General features: G+C 42.0%; 1 protein-coding gene across 1 annotated transcript in view; it reads right to left on the reverse strand.

Annotated features, from left to right (window-relative positions):
• Nucleotides 1–18111, reverse strand: part of LOC124804769 (DDB1- and CUL4-associated factor 12 homolog) — a 71060-nt gene that overhangs the window by 43910 nt on the left and 9039 nt on the right. Inside the window, exon 3 of the mRNA XM_047265087.1 lies at nucleotides 11504–11716. Within this exon, the coding sequence (XP_047121043.1) occupies nucleotides 11504–11716 (213 nt within the window). The remainder of the gene's footprint in view (nucleotides 1–11503; nucleotides 11717–18111) is intronic.

Below are 18111 nucleotides of genomic sequence, written 5' to 3' on the forward strand. Positions count from 1 at the left end.
GGGTCAGTTGGTGATTCAGGCAGGTGAAGTAAAGGTTGGCTGAATGATGTTTTTGCAGTATTGTTATTGATTAGGATTCTTCAGTTTTCTTTTTACATTTCTCTTTATTTGTCTTCTTCATAACTTTTCATTTGTTGGATCAGGATCTGGACCATTGCTGACCAGAAGTACACAGCAAATCTTCTCAGGAGTATTCCCTCCTAAATTTCCTTTCTTCTGCATCAGTCACAAAAGAACTTCTGTGTTTAGGTGGAGGTTTCATAGTATGTTGCGAAAGCAGGGTAGTTCTAGATGAGGAATATCGAGATCTTACACCTTTGTAGAATTTATTGCATTCAACTTACAATTATACAAAATAAATCAAATGGAAGAGCAGCTCCAACAATTTTTCTTACAGTGTTCAGTGAGAGCACAATTCATCACATGGCACACATCAAATCGATAGGCAAGTTCCTCACAAATATCTATCAGTGCATCTGGAATAATTGTTGCAACAGCTGCTTCAATACTGTTTCTTAAGTCAGGTAGATCAGCAGGTGGCAGAAGCACATACACATGATCCTTTATGAAGCTCCCAAAGGGAAAAAATCATGAGGTCAGATTGGGTGAATGTGAAATAAGCTCTGTCTTCCGGCCCACTGTGACCAATCTAGAGGTCAGGCATAGCGTTGCTCAACCAATCCCATACCGAGTTGTGCCACTGAGGGGGCGCACCATCTCGTTGCCAAATAACGTTCTGTGGCTCAGGTTCTTCCAATTGAGGAAAAGGCTGGCTAGTTCTAGCACATCAAGATGAGAAACAACAATTACAATTACTTCACAGAAAAGAAAGACCCATAAACTTTCTGCTGGGATACGTCACAACAAACATTCAGCTTAAGGGAGCAAGATGATTCATATGATCTGATACCATGTGACTTTTACCTCTGGGGTTCAGAAAGCATCATCTGATGTGCCTTTGCTATCAGCTCATCAACCAGACTTAAGAAACTGCACTGAAGCAGTTGTTGCAACAATTACTCGACACACACTGATCAAGGTTTGGGAAGAACTTGCCTACTGACTCGATGTGTGTGCTGTGTAATGAATAGTGCCCACACTGAACACTTGTAACAAAAACTGTGAGTTGTTCTTTCATTTGATATAATATTTAAAATTGTAGGTTGAATGTAATAAATGTTACAAAGGCTTAAAGCCATGGTGCTCACTTTGAAACACCTAATACTTTAACGCTTGGGGATTTTGCAATTGTGGCACTGAAATGGAGGTTGCAAGTCTGTGTGGTCATATTCTGCTTGGGTCATAATGTAGCCACAATAATGCTGTAACTGCCAGATGGATCTACAGAGGGATTTCAGATGACAGCTTTTGGATGGAAAACATTTTCTGAACAACAGTAAATCAGACCTTCTCCCTTAATCACATCTTCCATGCAGATAACTCATAAAGGTGCTCAGAACATTTGTGGGATGAAGCAACACGATACCCTTACGTAATTAATGTAATGGGAAGAAGGGGGTATGCGATCTCCAGCATGTGCATCTCTGCCATAATTTACGTGTTTGGCTGCATTGTTACAGGACATGCAAGTATGGAAACAGTGAAAATGGCAGCAATGCGTTGTGTTTGGCATATAGAGTATTCTGTTGATGACCTCGCAGCCAATCTTGATCTTTGATGGAAATTCCACTTGATTGCATGTACAAACAGGATACAGGCAGGCACTAATTTGATATCTATTTTCTTCATAACTCAATAACTTGGATTTCTCCCAAGGTCACATCACCAAGCAGCCAGATAACAACACCACGCAAGTAATTCACTGTGTGATGGATCTCTACACAAAAACTGTATCTGTGGTGGAGCATAGCTTTCAACAGTTTTGGGGCCTGAAATGCAGGAGTCCGTTATGTAGGTGAGAGCATGACTTCACTGGACCTGGAATTGTGTCCACTTCTTGCTGGTGGAAGAATCGATTTACATTAATTAAAATCTTACCTTCTTCCATGTGTGACACTATTAATTAGCATGATTCAGTCGGAAGATCTGTTATTTTTTTGGTGTCATTCCAGTTCCATTTGTTAGATGGAGGTTGAGAAGAACGGTGTGGAGAATAGATTAAAATTAGAGCCCTCATGATTGCAGCATTTCTGATGACACACTCCTTCTTTCTGAGTACTAACCCCCTTGGCAACTGTTCACATCTCAGGTCACACGATCCAAACTCCACGTAGAGGGACCACTAGAGGTACGAACTCAGGTTATCACCTTTCCTGGCACCTGGCCTTTACCAGGAGTACTTGTGATCGTTACCAGCCATCCGAGCTGGTAATTATGCATTACCTAATCAACCTTTATGTGTCAAACTGTGAGTGACCTTCAGGGAAAGACAGGGAGGAAGAGATGCAAGATGGAACACCTCAAACACTGAAGCAGAGGAAAAACATAAGAAATCAATTGATAGGATTGGAATAATATTAGAAAGAGAGACTTCCAACACAGAAAAAGTAGTAGTATTGCAAGAACTATAGCCCTGTGTCTGCCATACATGTACTCATGTACTCACATGTGGGGTCTGAGAACTGATGCCAGAGACAGTCAACAGGCATACTGAGTGACAAACTGTCATTTCTTCTGAGGTATGGAGCTGGTATGTTGTTGCAACCAGAGCAGTCAGTAAATTAGGTAGGAAGTCAACAGATGTCCATCGAAGCCTACAGTATTTCTTGAATCTTGACCAGCACCTATGAAGCTTCTCCTAGTGGAGCTTGCCAGCTTAAAGACTTACAATGCCTATACTTCTGAGAAGTGAAGTCTGAATCTTGGGTTAGATGTTACCATTTGTAGATATAATCTAAAAGGCAAGAACTAGTACCACAGAGCTGGGTTACCTTAACTGGGAGGCACTACTGTCATCTTGAATACTCCAGTTGTAATAAGGCCATACAAGCTGCAGAGCCACATAGTGGAATTTACTCTTTGGTTGTGTGGTTTTATAGACTTCTATAGTCTGATTAAAATTACGTGATAGTTGGAACTTCATGGATTGAAGCTTGTCTTCCTCCAATCAGAGTGCTCAACATCATGTCCGAACTGCTCACCATTGCCATCTGTCACAGCAAATGGTCAGTTCACTTCCACTGTGTATTTCATTACCATTGTAGTGTGTGTTGTTCCTGATGTGGTTGTCATGTCTGATGAAAAGCGAAAGAAAAAGGACAGTCCCAGGATTTAGGACACAAACATAACAAGAAAGAAAGCTGAGCATGGATATGTGTTTAAAAGGCAATTGTGGCAACTCATGTGCAACGTTTGAGGATGTCTTGAGAGGGAGGCAGAAAATGGGGGACATATCTCTTAAGTTTCCAAAGAAGTACTGCAGCCACAGTTATGGTTAGTGAACTGGCCACATTCGGTACTGGTAAAAAGAGAGAGAGAGAGAGAGAGAGAGAGAGAGAGAGAAGCGAAGCACGGCCCTCCTGTCTTTATACACCAGACAGGAAGAGAAGTATTCACAAATGTGTAAAAATCTGGATGCCTTCACATAACAAGTGATTTGGCATTACAGATACAACTATTATTATCGTAACAGAGATCGACCTACAATATATGAGCTTCACACAACAGTAGGTGAGGCCAAATTTTTTTAAGGCAACAAATCGCCACTGCAACTGGTTCTGCAAAGTATCAGTTTTAAATACTAAAACATTTCAGGCTGTACAATGTTGACGGAATGAGGAAACTTATTACTGCTTCCAGCTGCTCATCTACTTCACAAAGTTCCAGCGATTTTGAATTTTTTTTAAAAAAAAGGTTGAGCTCCTCCACACCCACACTGGCATGATGGCCAACTCAAAAGGTCTACTGCCATCTCTGCATAGGAGTTAGTTTTCACTAAAGTGAGGTGTTGCAGGATGTGGGTACTGCAATGTCTGCGTACATCTGGTTAAGGTTAACCATTTATATGCGCTCTGTTGTGACTTGGCAAGACAGCCAAACCACTAGGAGAGGAAGCCGAAAGGCACGCGTTTAAGCTCACGCAGGCTGGCGTGAGGTCTGGAACAGGTAAGGGAATTTATAGTAGCAAAGAACGTAAGTAACTACTGGAATACTTAACTTTAATTCATAATTGGTGAACATCCGTCTGACGGTACATGTATCACAAGATAAATAGCAAATGATAATGGCGCCTTGCTAGGTCGTAGCAAATGACGTAGCTGAAGGCTATGCTAAATATCATCTCGGCAAATGAAAGCGTAATTTGTCAGTGAACCATCGCTAGCAAAGTCGGCTGTACAACTGGGGCGAGTGCTAGGAAGTCGCTCTAGACCTGCCATGTGGCGGCGCTCGGTCTGCAATCACAGACAGTGGTGACACGCGGGTCCGACGTATACTAACGGACCACGGCCGATTTAAAGGCTACCACCTAGCAAGTGTGGTGTCTGGCGGTGACACCACACACTCATCTGGAGATAGATTGGACCGAAAGTCTAATGAAGGGTAGCAGTTTGAAGGGCAGAGGGAAAAAAGTACCAAGGCAAGACCCAAGGGAAAAAAACCTCTGCAAAAGTTAGGTTGGGTAGTGAGAGCAGCTGACTGTGACAGTTCATGCAAGGGTAGGTTATGTTAATAGCAGGTATCGTGCAAGAAGATACAGCGCCAGTGTCATTGGTCGTTTTAATAAAAGGAGTCCAGTGCGGCAATGCAGTGCGTTGCCTTGCACCCTCTGCTGTGCCATGTCATCAGTGACTTGGCACAGCATCATCAGGCTGGTGCTCAATGGTAGCAGCTCGTGGTTGGTCGGCATCCCCTGTTACTGTGTGGCGCAGTTCTGCCGCAGCTGCTCCTTGAGCAGCTCTGCTTGCTCAGCATGCTTCATCGGACAGCTCCAGGCCGTTCTCTCACACATGTGCGATGTGGACTGCCCTTTTGAGTTCTCAATCCCTTGCGGGGGCTGCTCCCACAGAGGTCGGCATCGCCGCTGATGCCGTTGGGGCGACGGTTGTCTTCTTGCCACCCTTCCCCTGTAGTGCTGTTGGGGCGGTCGATGGCGCAGGCAACCGAACACCCTTCTGCAAGGTTGCAAGAGTGGTCGCAAGGGTGTGAACCCCTTCTGCTGGACGCAGGCCTCAGGCAAGGACTGCACGCAGCTGCCTCAAGGGCTCTTCCTTCTCTGCAGCCATGGCGGCTGCGAAAGTAGCCCTCTCTGCTGCCATGACAGCTTTGTGAGCTGCTATAGCTTCCTCCACAGTGGTGCTGATTTGATGCCACTGCTCTTCTCAGAGGCGCGAGCTGCATCCCGAACGTCCGCCGCAGTCAGTCGTCCCCACTCCTGGCCGGGGGGGGGGGGGGGGGGGGGGGGGGGGAGGGGGGGGGGGAGGGGGGGGGGAGCTGTCTCTGCGCTGTCCCTTAGCTGAGTTGGGCTGGTCTGCACCCACTGTTGTCGCCAAAGTCGACGTCTCTTCCACTGTGTCAATGCAGCTGCCTTGCTGCCTTCGGCGCGACTGTGGCTTGAAACAGCCGGGCAGCCATGCCAGCTGGTGACGTGCCGGCCACCACACTGGGCACAAATCAGATAAGCTTCTCTGCTGCAGTCGCAGGCGTGGCAGCTGTGCTTGCCAGAGCACTTGACGCACCATACCACGTTGCAGCAGTACTTCGTGACATGGCCTTTGCCCTGGCACTTTAAGCACCAGGACTGGGGGTCCATGACAGTCGGGAGAGCCTCTGGCCCAGCAGCTTCCACAAGCCAAAGATGTCACCCTCGCCGTCAGCCATTTGCACGATAACAGCATACAGCAGTGAGTGCCCTCTTCTTGCTCGTCCAGTGTGCAACCTTGCGGTTGCATTACCGAACCCAGCACACAGCAGCCCATCCAGGACCACTGCTTCGTCACAGCACAAGGCAGCCCCTTTAAGAGTGCCTTGGTTATCTTCTTCTTCCCTGTGGAAGGCAGCTTCTCACGTGACGGCGGCGCGTTGACGATGTGGGTGGCCACAGCGCTCTGGATCGCCCTCTGATCGGCCAGGTTTGCCGCCAGAATGCAGATCAGCGAGTCTGTGTTGGCAGACTTGTAGACCACCTCATTCTTGGCACAGGTCATCATCAAGTTGAACAGTACTGTCCACTTGACGTACAAAGGGGAACAGACTGTGATTCGTCTTCTCGGGTCTTCCTTGCTTGGTCAGCAGACTCAGTGAGTCACACAACCGAAGGCCCCCTCGTGGCAGCAGGTTTCTTCTGCTAGTCCTTCTTTCCTATGCTGTGGGATGCAGAACACAACAATTTGCTGGAATTGTGAAAACAACACATGACAATTTGCTTCTCGCGGCACCCACAACTCAGAACTTCTTCTAAAGTTCTCCTCGGCCGAGAAAGTGTAGCATGCAGCGGCAGCAATGCACACAGCTTACTGGCTTATGCCAAACTCAAATGAGTGGTACCTACCCTCTTTAGGACTCCACTGTTTCCTGAAGACGGAAATCGGTGGAGGTATTTACACAAAAAATGTTTCCTTACTTTTAAACAGAATAGTTTATTTCTATATGCTCTGCCTATGTCACCTATAATATGTAACCCATCAGTTCAACTATAGTGTGCTTTTAGCATTGTCTTAAGTTTGCTAATAGATGTTAGCTTTAATCGCCATGAACAAAGTGAGCATGATGAGTAGTTTGACTACAAGTTGTTGACCGCCATTTCTTAGATACATTGTACATCATTGTGATTAGGTTAGCAGTTCAATCTTAAGTCACTTTAAATCAGATGTCGACAAAGTATCTTGTGTTACCGTCGTACTCCATGGTGGCCGCTGCCAACATTGCTCTACATTAGAAATAAGTAAATGAGCCCACACACATTAAACAATGTCAATCTGTCAATGTATTGACCACCTGTGACTGAGCATTTACATATTGTAAATACTAGAAATATTGACAAGCAATGATGGCCCCAAATATATTCTCAGTAATGTCAATAATAATGAGATTATGAGGTCAAGCGTTGACAGTTTGACAATATTTGCCATTCAATGCCAGCAGAGCTTCATGAACCAGCCACAAAGTGTTATCATGAACTGGCCACAAACTGTTAGCGTGCACTGTTTATGTTTCCAGTTCACCTCTGAGCATAACACCTCTCAGATTCAATTTCTCAAGTAGCCTTTTTCATGCAGAACAGTTTTATTAGAACTCTGAGTAGTATTCATGCCTATCACTTTAAGGTGGTCAAAGGAGCAGACATTATGGCATTGCTTACTTAATTGGGCTTCACCATACATATATGCAAAGGCTTCAAAATACATGTCAGCCTTGCCAAATTACCACAAGATGGAAAAAAATGTGTTAATTGCCTGAGTATATCATTGTGGGACAGATGTAATCACTTTACAGGTTTCAAGAACATTAATGATAATTGTGCTAGCTCATATTACATCACTAAACTTCAAGGATTTGAATGACCTATCTGTTCCTAGAAATCTGTTACACTCAACCTCAGGTTGACTGCAATTGCCTCTCTCGTTAACAAATTTTGTTGCTCTGTTTTTTGCCACATCAACATTAATAAGTTGTTGTAATATGCAGAACTCATTCAAAAATAGTTTACGGCATATTTCGTTGCCATAGTTATGAATTTAGTCAGTGAATTAATATAAAAGAAGTTGCTTCTTTTTTCTGTCATTCTCAGACTTGTTTCTTCTTTCTCGTTCTTTCCTGCTGTTCGCCAGCTATCACTAAAATAACTGCAGCATATGCTTTCTTTTGGGCAGTTGGTATCTTTAACTTGCAAAATCGTGTTTCCAATTGACAATATTATTGATAGGGTGAGGGTTGCTTCAACAAATTGAAGGCATTTCAAACTATTATTGTCAATAAATACTGAATTTGTGCACACCCCTTAACAGCACTTGTGAAATGACACATTGTGTGTTACCCATAACCAAGCAGCATCTGGCAGACTATGGGGCAACAATGTAGTGGGAAGTAACAGACATCAAATAATTTTAATCAGCCTACTGTTACTCACAGTACTCTCTTTGATCCATCACACAAGCCTATAACAACCGGCTTTGCAAACAACCATGGAATGGACACTGTGTGGTTAGACCCCGTATTATTATTCTTTATTTCTCAATACACACAACAGCTTTTACTATGAGGGTGGTTTGAAAAGTTCTCGCAACGGAATAGAAAAAAAGTACTTACATCACTGAAACTTTTTTTATTTTTCCATGTAGTCTCTTTGTAGACTAATGTACTTGGTCCAATGATGTTCCGGTGCCTTGATCTCATCTCAAAAATGAGTTTCCTCCAGGCCTGCAAAATAGTGGTCAACTCCAGCTATCAATTCTTCATTTGAAATGAATCTTCGTCCACCAAGAAAAATTTACAGTTTTGGGAAGAGATGGAAGTCTGACTGAGCCACATCAGGTGAATAAGGCAGGCGTGGCACAATTCATACCTTAGTTTGTATAATTTTGCCTAGGCAATGGCACATTAGTGCGGGCGCGCATTGTCTTGATGTAAGATGATTTTCTTCCTTGTTAAACCTGGCTGTTTTTCTCGTACTGTTAGTTGCAATTTGTCCAGGAGGTTAGCATAGTATTCTCCAGTAATTGTTTTGCCCACTGGGGAGATAATCTACAAACAGAATCCCCTTCGCATCCCAGAACACTAATGCCATGACCTTTACTGCCGATAGAATTGGCTTTGCTTTCTTTGGTGGTGGAGAATCAGCAAGTTTCCACTGCTGTGACGGTTGTTTATCTCTGGGGTATATCAGTGTACCCAAGTTACATCTGCGGTCACAAACTGGTGCAAAAAATCTTGTTAGTTTCTCCAAAAATGGGCCACACATTGTTCCGATATGTCCATTCTCATGCGTTTTTGATACATGAGTTTTTGACACATCTTGGCCGACCACTGCGCGGATCATCATCTAAGTTCTACCGACCAAATTTAAATTCATTTGTCCACTTGGCAACAGTTGAATATAAAGGAGCAGAGTCCCCCAGTGTATTCTGGAAATTGGCATGAGTGTCCTTTGCTTTCATACCTTTCTTCATGAAGTACTTAATATCTGCTCGAATCTCGATTTTTTCCACCTTTGCAATCACTACACAGGAACAACAGAACCATGTCACTGCCACAGCTCTCTTCTAAGGGCACTGACATGGCACTCTCTCATGGTGATTCTCAGAACTTTTCAAACCACCTTTGTATTATTACAACTTACTCCACTGCTACAAGTTTCTTTACATGATAACTTCAGAACCAATTTCCCTCAATGCAGGATACCACATAGTGATTTGTAACAGAACGACTCCATACCTCTTCTTTGATCAATGAACTGTCATCCTGAATCCCTCGAGTCTTAAAGAATTTTGCTGTTTTTGGAGGTAATATCCACTTCTCTGAGAATTCCAGGTTTTTCACACAAACTGCCACACAGTAATTACATGTAAAGCAAAACTTTGTAAGCATCAATTTACTTGAATCCTTGAGCTGGATGTGACACTTATGTTCCTTGAATCAGTAGCAGATTTCTGTCTGTTTCTCACTGTCTGTCTGGCACATGAAAAGAGATTCTGGGGTGCTAGAAATAAACATGAAGCTCCTGAAGGTCTAAACAATCTAACACTGCAAAGTGATGCTTTAATTTTAATGACTGGCAAAATGTACATTGGATTGCGCATATTTGTAGTGCGACAAAGTTATATGACTTTTGTTTGTTTTCCTCACTTTTGATCTCCTCCTACAACCAGGTATGTTTTACTGCACTGTTTTTAAATCCATATACAATTTTTATGTGTAACATTATGCATGTGTTACAGTTTCTTCAGGCAGTTTTTGGACAAGCAGAGCATCTCTCTTCTGTGAGGAGGATAACAAGCTGTGGAAGTAGAGACCTGTGCAAGTTTATTTCCTGTGGATAATGTGCTTGGTGCATGAATGTGCTTTTCTTTCCACAAAAAATCTCATACTTCTGTATTACAATAGCTAAAACATCTAAAGCAGACAGGAAGAACAGTTCTCAGAGTAGTATGTCAAAATCAAAACCCAAATGCACTTGGGAGTGGATGTGTTAATTTTCTGGATGCATCTTACATTTTTTGTCTTTGGCAAATTTCAGAGAATTTTGCCAAACATAAGCTGATGAGTTACAAAATGAAACATATGACTATTTTATACTGAAAACCACACGAACACACACACACACACACACACACACACACACACACACACACACACACAAAGGAAATGTGGGGAGGGGGACCAAAAGTAACTGGAATCTAAACACTGTCCATCATATACTTGTAATACGAGGTTGTGACACTAGCAATCTATTGAAGGACCCCTCCTGGCTCAGTATGCCAAGTGGCATCACCCAATAATGACGGCTCAGTATGCCAAGTGGCATCACCCAATAATGACAAGTATAGTTTCTGTGGTAATTTTTTGTATTATGGCTGTGTAGTGTAGTCATAACAAAAAAATGACTAACTCAAGAACAATGTGCAGCTGTGAAGTTTTGTTTTTTTAATCGGCAAGAACATAGTGTAAACTGTTGTGATGATACAAACAGCACACAAAGAACAGGCTCTTAGTATAATTGAAGTGTACAAATGTTTTTCTTGTGGCCACTAAAGATCATCCCCATTCCAGACATCCTTCGACTATACAAATTCGGGAATCTTATCAGGAAATTCACAGTCTCATTAGTGAAGATCAACACATGACAATCGACAAATTCTAGCATTTATCCAGGTTGTCCACTGCATAGTTCAGTTCACTTTCAACACTGATTTAGGAATGTGGAGAGTGGCAGCAAAGTTTCTAGCCAAACTTCTCACCAGTATTAAAGGGATCAGCACTTTCAAGGCTGTTGTGAAACAATGGACACATTTAAAGATGCGTCTAATTTTTTTCCAACAAAATCATCACAGTGAATGACAAAGTGCTATGGTACGATCCACAAAGTGAACAGCTGGTTCCCTTCATCCGATGAAAGCTCATGAGGTGAAATTGAATGTGAAGATGCTGATCCTCTTTCTTTTTTTATGTCAAAGGGATCATACCCTCGGAATTCAAAACAGTAAACTAACAATTCTATCTGATCTTTGGAGAATTCTGATGAGTGGTTCTTGCAGAATGTATTACTCCCATGCACATGGCTTTTAGTGTTCACTGGGGCTTCAAATCAAAAGAGTTTTGCTGCTGATTACAAAAAACACAATGTCATTACATTCCTAGCAGGTACCAAAGAGGCAGAGGGCACAGCTTAAAAGGTGCTTTCACACTGGAGTGAATGTTTTGACAAGTGCATAAGCACTAATGGCTTGGAAAGAAATTAAAGTTGTATTTGGAAAAAAAAATAAAGGAAATGCTTTTTGTAAGAAAATTCCTGTTATTTTGGAATCCCCCCCAGCCCCTCCCCACAAGTACTCTCATGCATTCTGGTTTTGGGGAATAAGAGGTATTTCCGCAGCATATGTATACAAACCTCTCCCACACAAACAGGATCTAGTGTGGGCAGCTTATATATGGCTATTTCACTTGAGCTGTGGGCTCCAGTTGCAAGCAATGTTCTTGATGGATTTATCTGCACAGCATGGATTCCACATTGTTGATCTTGCTGCTGGTTTGCTGAACTTCGAACACCTTGCAAGGAAGGAATCTGATCCAACTGACGTTTAACGACATCATAGACCATCAACTGAAAAATGAAGCATATTTCTGAATAATTTTTTGAATAAACAATACTCTACCATTACAAACACATAAAACATGAAAACAGGCTTTTGCTCTCTTGAAACAACAGTGAGAACTGGTTGTTGCACACAGCACTCCCTCATTTTTCTTATCTGACCATTTATCATAATTCCAAATTACATGATGAAATAAGGATTGCCTACAAAAATTATTTTTTCCTGACATACTGGCACAAAAATTCTGTCCTCTGAACTGCAGTTGGATCAATTCTTGAATGAAATTGAGAAGCAGGTCATTGTTGTGATCCAAGTCTGATGATTTCATCATCAATGATATATTGAACACAGAACTTCCTTCCTTAACTGGGACACATTTCACAAACAAACTCAAAGTTTCATTTTCCAACTATTTTCCCTCCAGTCCTATCACTGACAAATTAATAAAGAGCTGCAACCTTATAGGTCAAGATAGCCTCAACTCAGAGAATTTTCACTTAGCACAATATCTTGTTAAATACAATGTGAAATCATTATTTCTATAAATGTTGTTTCCTTTTAACACGAAGTTTTACACACTTAAATCCCTGGAATAAGTCAAAAAATACCATAAAGTGTTTCTCTCTAAAGCCCGAATTGCCTGTGTATTTTTCCCATCACTAAGAATGTTTTGCTCATCCAGCACCCTACAGCAGACTGGTGCTAGAGAAGGAGCAAGTTGTTTTCCTCAGAAAAACAATTTCAGAAAAAGGAATTTATTATTTAAGCTTCCTATCATGCTCCATTCCAATGGCATTACACTGAGGCGACAGAAGTGGTGGGGTACCTCCTAATATTGAGTTGGACTTACTTTAACAAGGTATAGTGCAGAAACGTCATGTGGCACGGACTCACAATTTGTTGGCAGTCCCCTAAAGAAATACTGAGCCATGCTGCCCCAATTACCATCCGTAAATGTGAAAGTGTTGCCGATACAGGATGTTGTGTACTAACTGACCTCTTGGGTCTGATGGGATTCATGTCGGGCAATCTGGGTGGCCAAATTGTCCACTCAAATTGTCCAGAATGTTCTTCAAAGCTATCATGAACAACTGTGGCCCGAACACATGGCACACTGTCATCCATAAAATTCCATTGTTGTTTGGGCACAAAGTCCATGAATGGCTGCATATGGTCTCCAAGCAGCTGAGGATAACCATGTCTGGTCAATGATCCATTCCATTGGACCCAGTCCATTCCCTGTAAACACAGCCCACACCATTATGGACGTCAGCTGTGTCAGCTGCGTCCATGGCTTCGTGATGTCAGCTCTTACCAACAGAAATTGAGACTCATCTGACAACGCCACAGTCTTCCAGTCACTTAGGGTCCAACTGATGTGGTCAAGAGCACATGAGAGGCACTGCAGATGATATTGTGCTGTCAGCAAAGACACTCACATCGGTCATCTGCTGCCAAATGACAAATTTCACTGCAATGACCTAACAGATATGTTCACTGTACATCCCACATTGATTTCTTCAGTTATTTCACGCAGTGCTATTGGCCTGTTAGCACTGACAACTCTATGCAAATGTCACTACTCTCGGTCTACAGTGTCCAACGGGCACAATATTTCGGCGATCATACATGTCGCCATCATCAGGTGAACTGACGGACTGAGCTTCTGTGAACATGCCGGCATGGATATCCGTACACTACGGCTGCTCAGGGGGAACTGGGTTCGGTCGCGGCGGTGGCCGATTTAAATACCCTCCGCTCGCGGCGCGCTCACTCCGCTGTCCGCGTCCCGCGCCATGGTCGTGCGGTGGAACAGATTGTGACGGCGTCTGAGATGACGTCTGTGTGATGGCTCTCTCCGCCGTGGTCGACACAACTATACGTTTGCTCGATTTACTCTTGATTAAATCAAGAGTAAATCGAGCACAGCGGACAGAGCCATCACACCAACGTCATCTCAGACGCCGTCGCAATATGTTCCACCGCACGACTGTGGTGCGGGGTGCAAGGCGCGGACGCAGAGCGAGCGCGCCGCGGGCGGAGGGTATTTAAATCGGCCGCCGCCGCGACCGAACCCAGTTCCCCCTGAGCAGCCGTGGCGTACGGATCTCCATGCCGGCACGTTCACAGAGGCTCAGTCCGTCAGTTCACCTGAAAATGTGAAGGTAGTTTCAATCTGTTCAGCTGGACCTGCCTCGCAATTTAAAAACAGATACATTACTGCTGCTGTACCTCAATTTCAATCATTTAATAATGTGGAACTGTACTGGAACATATTTGCTACATCCCATGGTAAAGGAGCCGTAGAAGGAATTGGTGCAGTTGTGGAACGGCTAGTGTGGAATGCAGTAAAAAAGCAAAAATTCATAGTATGTGATGCTTCAACTTTCACTCAGGTAGCTGCAAGTGCCACAACTATGCAAGTTTTTCCTATGCCTATTGAGGAAATTCATGGGATCAATGTGAAACTTAATCTGGTTCAAATATTTTCTTCAGCACCATCAGTGCCAAACATAAAAAAGCATTCACTGCTTTCACTACAAGAAAGGAGTACTAAAACCGTATCTGCTGTCTCCAAAGAATTTTGCTGCTGCAGATCATCATACTGAAGTAACTGTAGAAAGTGTGAAAATTGGAGACTGGAAGAAAGTAGAATATGACAGTAAATTCAATGCTGGAGAAGTATGTGCAGTTTTTGGAAATTCTTCCCTGATCAGTGCAATGGAGCTTGCTGGTCACTATTGGAAATGGCCTGTAAAACGTGATAAAATTATAAAGAAAATTAATCCACTTGATGTTGTCAATGCAAAAGGATATTTTCCGTTCTCTGACTTTTAAATGGATTTACAGTTCATTTTCCCAGATGTCATGCTCTTATAATTTTTCATAATGTTTGAAAAGTGAAATGTTAATGTTAAGTTTATCTTATTTGGCATACAATGTCATATTTTCATTTCTCTGTTTGCAGCAAAGAAGTTTTTCCAACAAGAAGTAGCAAGCAACATGAGACACGTAATATTGAAGATTCGTTTGAATAGTTCCCAAGACAGCACCAGGCAACAGGCTGTACTGCGCATGCGCAGCTACGATGATGTAGGCAGCCTGTGCTTGGTGCTTGCTTTGCTCAAACACTTTTCGTCGCATTTCTGGTGGAATTTCATGCGTGGTGGGGCATCAAGTGACCATTTGCAGCCCTGCAGTATGTTGTTGAGAGGACATAAAGAGTTATACTTAGAGCAATTGTTTTATCATATCCCACTCAGATAAAGGATGCAAACAAGAAAGCAGTTCATGGCAAAATATCATTTCAAAATTAGACTCCACAGCTCGGAGTACCATAACATTTTGCTATGGGGTGACTGACAGATTTTTTTTTTTTTAATTCATACTCTGCAATATTGTCATGTAGCATTTCCAACAATTTTACGTCTACACAACATTGCAAAAAGCTAGTGGGATGAAATACAAATTTCTTGCAAAAAAACAGTTTCTAGTGTAGCTTACACCGGAACAGAGGACAATAAATTTCATGACTGTTTCAAAATGTGTAAAAAATTAACAGGGTTGTCTGTGAAGCAAAGAAACTGTACAGCTGGCAGTTTATATTCTATTCAAGAAATAAATATGAAGCCATGGGGGGAATTAAAACGATAAAACACAGTATGCTGCCAGTCTACAATTTAGCATAGAATGGCATTCTATAAATTTCAGACGTAAACAAAAATTAAGAAATAACCTCAGGCCTAGAGGAAGTACTAGACAAGTGCACTGTGATTGAAAAACACTTTCACAGAAGGCAGATTTGTACAATTCTGCTACAGCTGTCATTATATTTGAAACAAAATACTTAGTTCAAAACTGACCAAATTTGCCTACTTAGCTTCAAGTAAGTGTTTACATATGTTCGTAAGTATATAGCATTAACAGATCTTACAATGTCATAAAAGGAACAGGACATCAGAGACTACTCTAGCAGCATCGGAATTTCATAAACCATACTAAAATGCTTCATTCCGCTCTAATTGCACATTTCTATGTCTAGATGCACTCTGAAGTACCTGATATTCGGTTTTTCATGTGGTTTTCATGATACCAATTCTCTTGGAGGTCCAGTACTATATTTTCATGTTTGGTTCTTTATATGGTATAAATGTCATTCGTTCCGGAAAATGAAAATTTGCCCTTGAAATTGAACGAAGTTGAAAGTGCAAATAGTGCGGAATGAAACACTTCGTTTCAAATAAACTAACTGCCTCAGTGGAAAAACATTAATAGAAGCAAATTTCTCTATAAAACAGACAGAAATAGCTTCATTAAGACATTAATGGTTGATTGCTAATAACGTAGAAATAGTATAAAATCAGAAAATTGAAACTACTAACTTATTTTCGTTCTTTCATGGTTATGAGAATGTATATTAATTCACTTGATGGTTCCCAGCCACAAAAATCTGTTTTGATTTAATTTGACATAGGAACTGTAAACGAAGAGACCAGCAATATTACAAAGACACGAAACATATACACAGGTCATATGGGGAAGGAGCCCCCCCCACTATAACTCAGCTTGCTCTGTGCATGCGCGGAACTGGCTGCTTGGGTGCGCCAGAAAAATTTTTCCGGGTAGCATCTGCCTACTTGCTGCTACTGCTCATAAGGCAAACAGCCACGCTTCAAGTAGCCACAAGTGGGAGGAAGGCACTGCTCATACGTGAATTCAGCTCTCCTCATGCGCACGAGCCCGCTGGCAACGGCTCAAACGAACCTTGGGTCATGCACCTTTTTCAATATATTACAATATTTCACATGAATGAATATTTTTTAGAAATATGTAACGGTGTCAACTGAATAGAAACCTAGTATGCATTTTCTGTGATAAAAATCAGATGCGTACTCCCAATAGTTTGAGAATGCTTTTGATCTAAAATGCACATAAGCAATAGGATGTCCCAAATTTGTAACATGATTCACAACATAAATTATATTCTTGTTCCTTAAATGTAATGCTCTTCCCTACTTAAATAACACTTCAAGATCTTTGCCTGAATAACACAATTTATAATGATGATTTACAAAAGAAAATATGGGTTTATAGATTGATAAAAAGTCAATATAAGACACTGATTTCAAAACGTAACATGAGTCGTCACCATGGAATCTCCCTGATGTAGTCCTTCTTTCCAAAATACAATATGAAGTGTCAATAATATTGAGATTTGGTGACTATAGGGCCAGGTGAGATGCAACAATTCAATCCTCGAGCTCATAAAATCTGTCCTGGATGATGCAAGCAGTGTGAACAGTGGCCCTGTCATCTTGGAACACAGTGTCACCATTGGGGAACAAACATACCACTTGATGGGCCTGATCAGCCAAGATGGTCACATAACCCACAGCAGTAATGTAAGTAAACATGAGACCCATAGAATACCACAATATGGCTGTCCAAGTCATCTTCAAACCCCCATCATGTTTTACTCTTGGCATGTAAACTAGGCCAGAAGTTGGAAACAGTGTAAAACTCATCCAATCAAGTGACTTTTTTCCTTTGCTCCGCAGACCAGGTTTTACGACTTAGACACCACATTTTGCTACGGGCAATTGCATCACTAATGAGCAATTTTAGAATTCTAGTTCACCCTTGAACTCTGAGCTTATGGAGATCCCTTCATGTTGTTTTGGGCCGACGGGGTTTGTGAGTGCAGCTTTCAGTTCTGCAATGACTTTTGCAGCTGTTGCCCACTTATTTTTCTTCACAATTCTCTTCAGTGACCACCCATCACAATTGCTCAACACATACTTTTATTCCATATGTGACTTAGCAGATGTTTACCGCTTTTCCTATATGCAACGCAAATCTTCAATATGGTGCCTCCTGAAAAACCGAACACCTTGGCTATCTTGGCTGCAGATGCACCCACCATAGTTAACTCCAATATAACGCATTCACAACTACAGTGAACACTGTTCTGACCATGACTGACTCTTGCAACGTACTGTGGACCTTGCACAGTTGCTGTTCTTGATCAAATAGAGCAATGTAGCCCACAGGATTGGTTGAAACCTTCATTTATGTTGAAGCAGTCATTTCTCGCAGGGTTTCCATATTTTTTATCCATCCCCTTTATTTACAATTGTAGTGATGGTCTTATCCTCACCGATTCCCTGTTCTACATTAATCGAGTCAAAATGTTTGAGCCTGTTTGTGACCAGGATGTGTAAAATGTTACCCTTATGAGCTGGTTCTCAGATTAACAGCTCAAGGTAATTTTCGGATAAGGCATTTAGAACAATTTCACGGAAGCTCAAAATTTAGTGTGAACATCAATGCGAGATGCTTTTACTAGTTTCCACAATGAAACATTGTCTCAAAATATGGTAGAAAACCCAAAGAGATTCTGGTC

Source organism: Schistocerca piceifrons, chromosome 7, assembly GCF_021461385.2.
Source record: "Schistocerca piceifrons isolate TAMUIC-IGC-003096 chromosome 7, iqSchPice1.1, whole genome shotgun sequence".
Taxonomy (NCBI): domain Eukaryota; kingdom Metazoa; phylum Arthropoda; class Insecta; order Orthoptera; family Acrididae; genus Schistocerca; species Schistocerca piceifrons.